Genomic DNA, 14,425 nt, shown 5'->3' with positions numbered 1-14,425 from the left:
ACACCTCTCCACACTGCACTTGGATAAGGCTGAGCTTACCTTGTGATAATAAGATCAGCTTTCTAATCTTTTGCTAAATCGATCACAAAAGAAAGCAAGAATGAAAGACAGAGAGAGAAAAAGAGAGAAAGGGAGAGAGAGAGACAGAAAGAGAGAGAGAGAGAAAACAAATTCACATTCTAGACATCTGGTTTTTTTAAAAAATAAACTTAAACAATAAAATAGGGATTTAACATGTTCTGATCATAAAACCATTTTCTGTCATAAGCCATCATCTCATACTGCTGTCTTGGTGATTATCAGATCAGCTGCACAATCCAAAATCATAAATCAAATTAGACAAACCAAATTCACAGCATCCTCATCATCATCCATAAATGAGTTCTCAACAGATGCATGCAGTGTGCAGATACACGAATGATAAACAGAAGTTGTCCCCGTGGTCCCTGCTCTGACACAGTTGTTTCTTGCTTGCTTAGTGTCAGATGGCAGATGACTCTGAGTACAGGCTGCTAAGCACAGTTCAGGAAATGCCTACTGTGAAAGTCTTTATCCTGATATGTGGGTATGACACCATTAGAATCATTGTATGAATGCAAAAATAGAGCTACATTATGCACTATTACTCTATTGATAAAAAAAAAAATCCTAACTGAAAGACACTGGTGAAATTCTACTCTGCTTTTTTCTTAACACCCCTCCCCTATTTTAATTTCACAAATACAAATTTTGTGATTGCTGTGATCTAGAACTCGACAGGTTAAACTCTCTGTTGTTTCTCACACGTCTGCAGTTACCATTTCCTCGGTTCACTGCTGAGAAAACAGCAGCCAGACACAGAGCAGTATCATCAAGAATCATTGAATAAAGAAACAGGAATAAATTAACACTGAGAAAAGGACACACTGATACCCCAGATGGACACGTCTTCCCAAAGATGACTTGTGAAAATAGACAACTCCGTGGGTACTGTAATAGGAAGAGATGTTTCTCTTCGGTTCCCACTTATAGCAGTGGAAATCTGTAATCTAATTAGGTGATGTACCAGCCCTCAATATCTGTCAACCAAACGATGTGCAGAAATGTGTAGACCAGCTCTGGCACTCTGTTCAACAGTGTCCCTTTTCCGCTGTCAGCAGTACCGTTGGCTTCTGCTAATATAATTACATTGACTTTTATTCAATTAAGTGCCATCCCTGGCTTTAAAAAAAAGCTACTTTATCAATTGATTCAGGTATAATGCAATAATAAGGATGAACTCATGGCAGTGCATTAGCTCTGCTGTTCATAACTTTTGTACATGAGTTCATTCATAGTAGTCGATTTCCATTATGCAACCACCGTTCAAAAGAATTGATTCTTTTATGTTCATTTCTTAATCTATTTCATTTTTGTTTAATAATCCTCCTAAAGGCCATATGCAAAAACACTCAAGTAGGGAATAGGAAGAATACATGGCGGGAAGTCATCTAATATACTCTTGCAATGTTGGTTTGGAAAATCTTTGATGAGGTATGGGAAAGGATGAGGAAAAGGGAGAGGATATGTGAAAGACAGAGAAGAAAAAAAGGTGAAAGAGAAAAAAAGAAGAGAGGAGGGAAAGGGACAGGGAGGAGGAGAGAGAATCCTTTTAGAAACGTGGTCATATTGAATATAGAAAAGACTAATGACATCAGTTGAGTTGATCACTTCCTCCAGGTCAGAATCCCTCTTGATAAAGAGCAAAAAACAGCACTTGGTTTTAACTGGAACCCTAAGGTGTCATACTCTGTGGCAGTCAATTAGTTATCATAATGTATTTGGAAATAGACACAAAGACCCAGAGTTAATGGCAATTTAGGGAATGTTATGAGTTTCTATGGATCAGCAGAACAGAGAAGAAAAAAGGGAAAAATGAAAAGACAGTGACTGTAACGTTCATATATAGATTTACACTATGAAATGTATCAAAACAAAGAAAATGGAGATTCCTTCTGAAAAAGCTTTTAAAAACAGAAAGGTCCAGAAATTTGCAAGAGAAAAATGATATTTTTAAAAGAAGGCAAAGAATCAAGTTGCCAAAGGTGGTGTAAGCAGAAGGAAGAGTCCATGAAAGACAGCTTTGATCAAGAGAAGTGGTCCAGATGTAGATAAAGGGAAGAACTGGAAATTATGTTAAAGACAGTAGATGCCAATATAAAGATCTTATATGGTTTCTTCTAGACACAGACTTCACTGTATTCTAACATATTTCTAGAGAAGATATCTGTCCAGGATGGAGCCAGGACATTCTACTTTGGAATGGGAATGCATGCACATTTTACCAGACCCCAATATTGTGGGTGCCAGTATTATTAATGCTATGTTTTCACTTGATTGTTGATGAATTGGTTATGTAGGAAGTGCAGAAATGTGTGGGCAAGTTCCCAGGAGAGTGGAATGCCTTGTGGGGAAGTGAAAAGCATGGGTGGTGGAAACAAGATTGGGCCTTGTTTGTACTCATTAGGACAGTCCTCCAAAAATCTGGCTCCAAAAATGGTCATGTGTCTTAAAATCTATAGTAATATGGCAGAGCTTGCTTCAGAGAGTATATCTTTTTGCCAACAGGCACTGATATATCAAAGAGCAGAAACTAAAAATCTGAGGCATGAAGTTGAACTTTTAAGAAAGGTGGGTAATAAGGAGGAATTGGCCCTAATAACACCTGAATTTAGTCCAAGGAGTCCTACATACATAATTATAGTATGAGTTTAGCCCTAAAACTTGGGCTAGAATCAGAATGATCAATAGGTCTTTTGAAGAGCTTCAATTCATGTTTCTTTTACCTATCCTGGACTGCAAATTTTTTCTACAGTTTACTGAAGGTACTGAATATGATAAAGCCTTCAGTGCATGGAAAACCATAATTATTCTTCTTTCCAAATTTGGAATGACAAAGGTAATAATGATGACTGAAAATGATCTGATTGGACTGAAATGGACTCCAGACTTTTCCTTCCCTATTTCAATTCTCCAGTGAGATTCTCACTAGGTATAAACAGAAGAAAAATGAATATAACTTTGGCAAATGCAGTCAATTAAATGCACATGCTATTTGCCCAGTGTGCATAAGTCCAGACTTGGGATTCTTCAACAGTTTTCTTTTTAACTTGTCAATGTGCTCAATTTTATTTAATGCGCTGGTTATCTGTGAAAATGAAATATGTAACAGCTGGATTCTAAAGAAAAGTATGAGCTTTTGGAGTTCTGTTTTGAGATGTAAGGAAGAAATTCAAAATGAAAGAAAAGTGTCATGGCTAACTTCAAAGTCAAGTTGTGGAAATCAAAAATTGGACAATCCCTTAATCACAATATATTGTTATATCAAGTGCTAGACCTACCTTTCTAGATGATGCCAAGTGAAATACTGAACCACTGAATTTGTGGAACTGAGATTAAAACAATGGTCAACAAGAATGATCCAAGGTAGATGTGAATGGTGAAGCCTTATACAATTAGAGATTACCAAAAAAAAAATTGTGACTTGTACAATTATCTATTAACAAGGAAGTTAGCTCGAATGGCACTCTTCTCTTTTGGGGTTAGTGATTTTTTTCTTTTTTTTTTTTAATACCTCCACAAGTCAAATGGTAGTATGAACCTGGTTATTCACAGCACCTTCTACATAAGGAGATGCTCAGTAAGTATTTGTTTATTGACTGATACATAATTTGGGCCTGGCTGGACGGTACGTATGTGGGTATTCTGTCAACCTTAACAATGTTTTTCTACACTGAAGTGAAAAGCTGCCATTTAAACCAAAAAAAAAAATGGAGGTGAGGGAAACAAGCCTCTGATCCACTTTAACATTTTTACTGATTACTGGAATACTCAGTAGATATCGTCTTTACTCTGCATAATTTGTATATTACTGTTTTTTAATGGTGGTTTCTGAGGAATGTCTGCTGCTCTGTGAAATCAATGACATTTCTGACACTGGAAGGTTTTATTTTGTTTTTTGTTTTTAAAGAAACAGGAGTTGTTAAAAAGATTTCTATTTAAGGTTCCTCTACAGGAGTCCTGAAAATCATCACCCTGCACAGGAAGAATATTCAAAGCAAAATGCCATGTAACACTCACTAAAGCCAAAAAGTGAAGGAGTGCTTATTAAATGCAGGAAAGAAAGGACAAGTAAGTTCCTGCAAATTAAAAATGTGGAATTCAGTCATTTCAATCCCTTTCAATATGAAACAAATCATTCACACTGGTCACGCAGACAGTTCCCTCTACACTCAAATTATTCACTTGAAGATAAGCTCCCACCAAACTCTTTAGGGGTTTAACTAATTTACAGCACAGATACGGCACGTCTGTTGTAATAACAGGTAGGATGTATTGGGGTCGACCATTTATCAGAATTAGACTTCTTTTCTCAATTCGCAGTGAATTATGCTGCCTACACCGCTCCTTTCTCTCAGAGCTTGCCATCCCCTTACGGCCCCTAATGTGGCAGGCAAACAAAATTGACAGTCTCATCCTGTCAACAAGGGGTGATTCTCTGGAGAAGCCATTTAACTTTGCAGAGGAAGCAATGTATTAATGTGCCTGTCCCAGGAATGTTAATCATCTTCTAGCTTCCTCCAACTTTGACGTGAACGAAATCACCAAATTTGTTTACTAAATGAATCGTAATATGCTAATAAGAAAGCATGACATATACGGAAAAGCCAAACAGATGGTTTGTTTATTCCACTTTGCAACTTTATAAATGTTGTAACTCTGAAGATGTTAGTGAGAATTATTGGTTTGTTGGCAGAGGCAAACATGCCTTTTGCATACTAAATCTGGTGCTACAGTTAGAAACCAATTTGTCATTGCTGGGGAATGCATAAAAAATGTTAATGGTGTGATGGCATTTAGGGAGGAAGGATGGGGGGATTTGGTGGTGCTAGCTGCTCAGGTTAAGTATAGAATTGATATCCAACAGCAGTGTTCTCCACCTATCTTCTTTCAGCTATTTTTGACATTAGGACTTCTCAGGAGGGCTGATTATTCAATAGCTCCAAACCTGTTGCATTGTTATATGAGAGGCGTGTTACATGGTGAATGGAAGTCTGTTCTAACAGCAACTGCAAATGCATTCAGGCAAGCTCTTCCTAGTTTGAGAAAACAGAAACTTGGGAGGCCTGGCTGGGTAGCATACTTTGCAGAACTACTCAGAATGCATCAGAGTTTTATACCCTGTAGTTTTACCTTAGCCAGCTGCCCCAGATAACTAGACCAAATACCTCAATCCCTTTTTTTAAAAAATATTCTGACTTTTGGAAGGAGTTCAGATGAAGATGCTCACATTTTCAAGAGTTTAATGCAATGTATCTTCTCATGATAAACTGAAAATTTATCTTCTTTATTCATTGGGTCCCCCCTCACCTCGCAACGTGTGAGACAAAGGGTACCAGCTTCTCGGTAAGATTCATAAAATTGAGAGGAGCACTTTATGTTTTTAAAATATCTCAAATATAAAATTATACTTTTGTTAAGTAAATCAAGTAAATCAGATCATGGGGTTACTAACATTTTGGGTATATTTTCTTGAAAAATCACTGTCATTTGACTACTTTCTCTACTATAATTTCAAGATGAAACAATTATGAATATATGAATGAATTTCGCTTTGCTGTTTTAACAATCTAAATTATGGCGATGTCTATTTGGATTAAAACAACGGTCTGAAAAGTAATCATTGCAGTGAACCGATAAGAAATTGCATCTATTAGTCAATAAATAAACTGGTTTTTTTGAAAATTCAGATCATTGTTATTGGCTTTTCATTCAATTTTTTGGGTACCACATAGGCATACTTAAAGACGTAAAATTTTCCACAGAAGGGATGCTCTTATTTCCCAATATTTCTTGACATCACAAGTACTACCACCAAACCACTACCAAATGCTACCCAACTCAAGGGTACTATTAATCTTGTGAGACTTCCCCCATATACTGTCAGTGGTTATTACTGCTGAACTTCTAGCCGATCCACTGGAGAGTGCAAAGAAATCTTAAGGAAAGTATGAGTTCAGCTTGCTGTCCAAGGATCATTTTGGAGCAAGAAGCATTAGCAGTTGTCCCAGCCTGGCGCTTATATCTCATTTGAAACATCTACTCATTCCTGACCAACAAAGAAAATTTCAATAAAGTACTTTTACCGGTTTAACAACAGTGAACTCCTGGGATTGTCAAAGTGCTCAGGCTTTTCCAAGGAGAGAAGAAATCGGCAGCTCAAATATAATTAACCTTCCATTCTCAATGCAAACTGCCACGCACAGGAGCTCTGCAGTCTATTAGTGAAGTTATAATGGCCAACAGGCAGAGGCAAAATTGGTCAAAAAGTTGGCTGCGGCTGTCATATTTTTGGAATTATGATTAATGACACTAATAATGTGGATGATTACTGATATGTGTATCTCCAGCAGTTTATCATATTGCTCTGGCTGCCTACGTCCACAATAAACAGGATGCTATCACTTACCCTTTTATTGAGGTAATTCTTCTCTTGAAGGAGCATATTCTAATTACTTTGTAATGTTTTATGTCTTAAACATTTTGCAGCTCTGGACCTTGCCAACTGCTTCATGTCCACCATTGATTAATTACTGAATGTTTAATCAAAATTTAGAACCTAATGTAGTCATTTATGAGCACCGTGCAGTGCCAAAGTAGTTAGGCTTGTATCCCAAGTTTGGAGATCGTTGGGTTCAAAATCAAATCCCAGATCTGCAGAAAGATCCAAGATTTTTACCTTGGGTGCTAGGAGTTTGCCAACACTACCTCTGCTGACAAATGGAAGGTAATCTAACTCAAGGATGCACAGAATCTTTATCTACTGACTCTCCTTTTGGATGTTCCTTTGCTCTTTGCGTCCCTCCTTTTTTCATCTTTCCCCAGCCAACAAAATGTTAGCATAGGATGCCTTAGTGAGCAAGAAAGCCCTTGTGGATACCAGTCATGAGAGCAGAGTTTTGAAGTGGTTAAACAAGTGAAAAATAATTTGCTGGGACAAATACATAAGTTTTTTTTTTAATGCGGATTTTTATGGTACTGTCATACAACCATTCACCGTTGAAGTTAAGTGTTTTTTTAATACCATTACTGAACTGCTGAAATGGATGCTAATATAGCTTGGAGTGCTAATGTCAAGTCCTGGTAATAAAAAAGACAGACTGCTGAATGAAATAATTTCAAGTAAAAAATAGAACAAAAGTGCTCTCTCTCTCTCGCGCTCCACTTTTATTGAATTGGGACTGACTGAGCCAATTGCTTTAGAAGTCTGTAAAACACAATTACTAGTGAGCTGACTGACCCAGCATTGCCCCCTCTGTGACAGAGCAGACTAAGAAGGCTGCAGAATTAGTGTCGCTCCCCTATGCTGGCTATCCGACCCCAGACGCTTCCTATGGAGGGTGCTTGTTCTCGTGGCCAAAAAGGGACTTTTCCTCATGAAATTGTGTTGTTCCCCAGCCATGAAAGGAGGGTAACTTCACAGATCGTTGCACTAAATCAAGGTGTGTCATGGCCTTCCACCTGGGTGTGTGATTTCTGTCTCTTGATTTCAGCTGTCAATTGAAATGTGTGTGCATGCACGTGCACGGTGTGAGTGTGTGTATACATATATAGATATGTGAAAAGAAATTGTGTTGTATTATTTCTGGATAGGTACCACTATTTTAAATTTGAGTAGTACCAAAATTAAGGTTTTGTTTTTTATGTTTACCTGGAAGCAGAGGGTCTAGGTTTTTATACAGGTGGACTCAAGATTAGAGAGTAGAAAGGGAACTGAAATGGAAGTGGGCAACATCTTCCCCTACCCCCAAAGGTTAATAAAAAGAAGTAATAAGCTTCATAAAGTATTCGAGTTAAGATCACTAACACTAGGCATAACAGCTTTTTATCCAGAATTTACAGCCAACATTTTAATTTAAGCAGATTGCCGTGGGGGATGGAATCTCGGTGCTCTTTTAAAGTATAATTTTTATGCTAAATAATGGGAACAAAATTATCTTAGCAAAAAAAATGCACCACTTTCTCTTGTACCTCCTCTCCTCTCCCTCTACCTTTCCTTTTTCCCTTTCTCCCTCCCCTTCTCTCTTTTACCTCATCCACACACATTTTGGTAACTGAATATCAAACTTACTGAATCTCCTTTTTATGACACTAATTTTTGGCAAGTGCAAGATCCTTTTATTTTCTGTCACTTCCATTCATTTGAAGGGTTTGGGTTTTTTTTTTAGTCTCATGGCACAATCATTAAATTTTTTTTTAAAGAATGTTTTATTTTAGAGATGGCTGTTTAGGTCAACTTTCAAAATGAAATTTAAACAGGGGAGAAGAAGAGCCCTTCAACAACTCCAGCACTTCCTAGAATCAAAATAAGAACTAAACTACCAGCCATAATCAATCTCTAAAGCAGGAGGTAGATGGGAGGTAAAATAGTAGAGATTAGTAGAGATTAAATTACATTGGAATTCGTGTGTGTGTGTGTGTGTGTGTGTGTGTGTGTGTGTGTGTGTGAGTGATGAGTAATCTATTAGCTTGCTTCCTGGTAGGAACCTGAACATATTTTTAAAAGGCTAAAGGAAATGACTTTTCAAAGGGAACAAGTCAAATGAAGGACTTTGTGTCAAGAGAGACCCATGACAGGTATGTCAGAGTCTTTAAAAAGTTCTGACAAAGCTCTAACAGCCCACCCAGCATTAACGGGTAGCAAAAGATAGAGAGTACGATTAAATTCAACAAACACAAGGGTCTACAAAGTAGAAGGCACTTTGCTAGGGGCTGAGGATACAAAGATAAAATATTTCCTGCCCTCAAAAAATTTACATTCTGTCATCAGTGGAAACCACCAACCACCTACTAAATACCCCTTTCACAGAGCTTCATGTTTTAATTACACAGATAGCTTGCATAAAAGCAGTTTGGGGGTGTTTTCTTTTGGGGGGGTTTAGAAACAGGGTTAAATAGGTGTATATGTGCTGAATTACTTATATGCTTGCAGAAGTATAGACCCAATTCATGAGTTCTTATGCAACTAATATCAATATTTGTCCATAATCGTCTGGCATTCTTCTCCTAACCTTTAGGCAGGGATATTCGTATAAGGTGATTGGCCACTATGCTTTAGTAGGGGGATAAAGGTGTCAGCATATACTGAATAGAGTTTGTCTTATATGGAGCCAGGCTACCAGGTGATTAAGAAGCCTGGAGGCTTGCTTTGGCCTGCTAGAACAGCCCATGATATAAGAAGACAGAGTTTTCTTCATTGCTCTCCTAACCACATATAAAGATCCAGATGACACAAGTTGCTGTTGTAAAGGTTTTGTTGTCACCATGAAAAGCTACGGATGCAAAGGTAACATCTATTGGTCTGTTGGTTTCTATTGTGAAGCAAAATAGTTTTTCAAAAGAAAATCTCACTCTGCATGTTAAGAAGCCACAAGGTCTCACAAGCTCACTTCATGGGGTCTTAGAAAACACAGCCCAGAGCACACACATAGACTAAAGTACAGGTAAGCAAACATACAGTGTCTCTGAAATGTTCTCTTTTTATACTTGGGGTGTGAAACAGAAACATCTTGTATGTGGTACCTAATTATATTAGGGCAAATATTTCACATGACATGGTGCTCAGTATTTTGTTTCTCAGAGTGATCTTTTGGTATGACCGTGTATAATTATTGGAAGGTAATCTCTAAAAAAATGTTATCTGTATAAGTTTCAAAATATAGTAGAAGATGAAAAATGGATGCTACTGAGCTGAAGAGGAGGTGGTAAACAGGAGGCAGGTAGCATAGTGTTCACACCTTCACCTCTGTTGCTAATGTATGCAGTGGCTCCTCAGAGGTATCTCATGTTAATTTATTCAAGCACACCTGTACAGGGCTGAGAGTCAGGTAATCAGACAAGCAAAAAAGTATAGTCTCTGCTTTTTAGCTACAGCTACCCAGAGGCCTACAGAGGAACAAATTTAGTTCTGGAGAGATCAGCAGGTTTTAATAAACCAAATACAGATGTCTTGCTCCATACAAATCAAGAAGTTTACATGTTTAAATCTGGTCTGATTTAACTAGCAATCAAAAGCCAGGCTCATGCTTGGCACCCACACTTGCCTGGTATTTATTTATCAGTCACCCTGAGCAAAGATTATTTGGTCTAAGAGTGGGTAAATCATCTTCCTCACACCTTGAAGAATACCTGCTTACTTTTCTGAGGTAATGTAAGATGAACCTTCCAGCAATTAATGGCTACTATCCCTCAAGAAAAGCAAAGATTGTATGCTTCTCCACTTTTCAAAATCCACCCAGGGTGGGAAATGGAGAACAGAGAAACATTTCTTCCTATGCAGATCAAACTGGTTCCTCCACAACTGAATCCTCATTTTAGTGCTGAAAATTTTAAGTGGTCCATCACTTATAAAATAGATTTAAATAAATTATCTAATGGTAGAGACTTGTAGAAAGGGGGCTGGGAGTCTATTTTTTTCCCCCACCAAAAAATGAATGTAATTCACTAATGTGGTATTTTCAGTATAGATGATTCACTACCACTCTGTTATCATTTCATGGGGAGCTAAACCAAAGCCAGATGATATGAACTCGGCTTTATTATGCCCTCTTCAAGGAAATTTCCCTGAGATTGTAAGATCAACCCATTTATCCCTAATTTTTTGCTGTCCCAAGTGGTCAATTTTCTGTACCTATATTTCAAGGTGCAGTATTGAATCTGATCAACTTTGGATTGACATCTAATAAAGACCTCAGTAGGTGACAGAGTCAATTCTGTTCCCAAGCAGCAGAACAGCATTTTAGTAATGGAGATGATAGGAACAGAGAGTCTGAGTCTTTCCTACTCATTTTTTTTCTATGTAAAAGATTTAGTGTTATCACAACGGGTTGTAGACTAATTACCATTTGCATCCTGGTCTGTGTAAAACTTTTATGTTTACATATATTTTATTACAAAGCACAAAAACTACCTTGGGGCTTGGGTGATACAAGTATTATTTTCCCTACTTTATAGAAGAGGAGACTTCAGTTCAAAGGTGGTAAGTAACTTGTTTAAGGTCGCATCGCTCATATTTGTCAGTGCCCAGACTTGAACTTGTCTTCCAACCCGATGTTCAGATTTCTTTCTACTTTACCATACTGTCATTCTTATATGACCTAGAGGCTTAGTAAGAGTTATTTTCTAACTGACAGAGGGGTATTAAGTCGTTGCTAACTAAGTACCAAACTACACGCACATTATTTCCTCAAAGAGGAAAAAATCTTTGTCTCAGTCTCTCCATGGTCATTTCTGTCTATAAATCAGGAATATTAATACCTATTATATGATTATCTCAGAAAAGTCCTAGGAGGACCAATGGGTTACTTTCATAAGGTACTTTGGGATCCTCAGAAGACAAGGTTATGAACATGAAAAGCAGTAAAAGTGCGATTATGAGGATTTTTGTTAGTTCCACTTCAGGCATCCTCTAGTCTCTGTTGTTTCTCTACTACAATTTCCAACTGAAATCTCCCTTAATGCTTTATTTGCGCAAGGAAGACATTGCAGAATCAAGGATGGAAGAATTGAGTCTCCAGGGAGTGAGAAGAAATGGATCTAAGGAGAGTAGGATTAAAGGGAGAGGAAGCTTTCTACTTGGGAAGGGTCATTGGCTTAGAGGAATGATAAGAAAACTTGTCTTTCTTGAACTCATAGGAAATTCTTGAAAGAAACCATAGCCTTAGTTCCCTGGGAGTTCCATGACTAATAAGTTAGAAGGGAAAGAAAAAGGAAAGCCTGGGAGGTGAGAATTGTTGTCTTTAGGAGCCAGTCAAAAGTGAACCAAGGTCTGTGTTGTAAGAGATCAAACTAACCATCTCTCTGAATTAGAAGCAGCAGATGATAACCTGGGAATTAAATAAGACAGTACTATCAACAGTCATTTTTGTTGCTCAAGTTTCAAAGATAATGGTCCCATGTGATGAATGGAAAGAGCTGTTATGTTCCTCATTAGGATCATTCCTCATGACTAGCTGTGTAGAACTACTGAGTCACTAAGCTTTATTTACATGGTTAGAAACACTAAAAATGAAAAATCAGTTTTCTAAGGAGCCAAGAATATTAGGTGCTCCCAAAGGGTCATGAGATAAATACAAGATGGTCTTAGTTTAAAAAAAATACTGAACAAAACAAACCTTAATTATTTAGTCTTTGGTGCAAATAAAAAACAATTTTTTTTTGTACCCCAGTTTAGTCTTATTTTAAAAAAAGCTTTTAAAAAACCTTTTTATTGGTAATGATAAAACTACTATAAAAAAGTTAATTTGGGAGATATTTCATGAGTGACAAAATTTTTTTTTAATTCCAGAGAAAAAATGGTTTCTCATTTTGTAGAAAATTACACCAACCTAAAATGTTCTAGTAGGATTAACTTAGACAGAGTTAGCTAAGAGACTGATCTGACCTTTTAAGTAACTGGTCAACCATCAGTGTTTGGTCTTTGAAATAAACAACTGGATTTGTTACCAACAAATATTTAAGACAAATGATATTGCAAAGAGGAACTTATTTGTAATAGAAAAAGGAAAGCATGTTTGCATGTGATTTCATGTAATTCACCATCCTAATCTTTAGGTGCGTGGCCTTTTTATCCCAGTGTCATTTATTCTACTGGTAATGTCTTAACATATTTTTTCGGAAATCATGATAAAGATTCTTATAAATAAGGTTAAATTTTGACTAGTCTTCAAATACTTCACCTTCATCAGTTTTATGCAGGTTTTCATAATGGCCTTTTTTGTTAATAAATGCCCCGTGACTTAGCTTCATTATTCCTAGTGTGACATCTCAAACAAACATTCACCATTGTAAAGCAGTAAGTAACATAAATCACGAATCTGAGATACCATCATGGACACTAAAGAGACTATCCCTTTTATATCCAAAGTGTATCAGTCTTATCTATGTATGCTGGGAATATAAAAAGCAAGAGATAAGGGAAATCTGCATAAGAGACAACAACCAATTTTTACAGAATGGGGTGTTGGTAGAAGGAGAACAGTCTTTCAAAGACAAGGGCTTCTCTCCAAGCTCTATCCTGATAAAGAGTGGCTAATGGAAAAGCTTTTGCTTTTCATGGGTCTGATTTTATTCCATTAAAATAGGCACTATTTGACTTTTTAGAATCCACCGTTATGGATGTTGGGGGAAAAACCTAATGGACAAAAAGGTCTACCCGTCAGATGATCTTTCATTTTGTATTGTACTCTGCAGAAAATCTCAAACCAACAAATTGACCTGGAAAAGCTTTAGGAAATGGGTGGCTATTTGACAGCCGGTTAACTGAGTCTCATTTCCTTCTTCTGTATCTATTGATTTTTTTTTTTTATCACATTGTAATATTTTGTTTTTAAAAAATAGGAAAATTCACAACTGCTGGACTACATTTAATCTAATTACAAGAATCAACCACTATGACTATAGTAGGAATATTACATTATGTAAACAATCTGTTCACCAGCTTATTTCCACAAGTGTGGTATAACTGGTTTACCCCACCATTGAGCACCTTGACAAATTCCATTTATATTACATTTTCTTTAGGAATAGAAAAGAATATTGTATAAAAAGCCTGAGAGGTTTAGGACCAGCTGCTTCTGTTTAAACCCAACTGTTTCACTATTGAAGCAACATAGCTATAGAGTGATGTCATCTGAAGGCTGGGCATAAGAGTCTAACTGATCCCAAAACTGCATAGGGGTTTCCCCTCCCTTCTGTGCATGACTCTCATTGCAGTTAATTAACTGTGCATGACAGATTCATAGATTCTTAAAGATCATAGAGTCCAACTCCTGATTCCACAGATGAGGAAACTTCAGCTCATCAAGTTAAGCTATTTATCTAAAACCATACAGCTAAGTGAGTAGCAGAGGCTGGGCTAGATCGCACATCTGCTGGCTCCTATTCCAGTATCTACCCCAGCACGTGAAAGAAATTCATATTATTTTTAAAAGAACACCCCTCCCCCAAATCCCTAGTCTAAAGATTTCTTCTGTCCCATTTTCAGGTATTTTTACTAATTAAAACAAATTCAAGGACACAGTGAATACCCATTTAAGGAATCATAACATTTCTGGTTATACCTACGCAGATGCAGGGTGTCCCGATGTCCTGGACCTACGGTTCTTTCCATCCGTAAATTTCTGTTTCTATATTGGATAGATATGTGTGTATGAAGATAATATATTTATTTAATTAAAAAGCCACAGGGAAAAGCAATTATATAAAAAAAACAGAAGCTGCGGCTTCCAAGTGAAGTCATATGGGAAGGGAAGGGTGTTGTGTACATGTGTAATTATACACACCTGGATGCATGGAAACACACATATGCACAAAGCACACAAAATAATGGCGTGCATCACTGGGCAAA

At 37.1% G+C, this 14,425-nt stretch overlaps 1 protein-coding gene across 11 annotated transcripts in view; it reads right to left on the bottom strand.

The window, feature by feature from the left end:
* BNC2 (basonuclin zinc finger protein 2) overlaps positions 1-14,425 on the bottom strand; it is a 512,918-nt gene that overhangs the window by 12,318 nt on the left and 486,175 nt on the right. For 8 of the 11 annotated variants that reach the window (XM_072655796.1, XM_072655839.1, XM_072655811.1 and 5 more), the window contains one exon: positions 14,139-14,204. The exons of 2 other annotated variants lie outside the window; for them this stretch is intronic. In XM_072655796.1, the coding sequence (XP_072511897.1) occupies positions 14,139-14,204 (66 nt within the window). Of the gene's footprint in view, positions 1-39; positions 74-14,138; positions 14,205-14,425 lie in introns of all 11 variants that reach the window. One more of the 11 variants, XM_072655875.1, reaches the window with a different exon arrangement.

The sequence above is a fragment of the Notamacropus eugenii genome, chromosome 1, assembly GCF_028372415.1.
Source record: "Notamacropus eugenii isolate mMacEug1 chromosome 1, mMacEug1.pri_v2, whole genome shotgun sequence".
NCBI classification, from domain to species: Eukaryota; Metazoa; Chordata; class Mammalia; order Diprotodontia; family Macropodidae; genus Notamacropus; species Notamacropus eugenii.
Note: the sequence above shows the minus strand (reverse complement) of the source record. Positions and strands in the feature narration are given on the sequence as shown.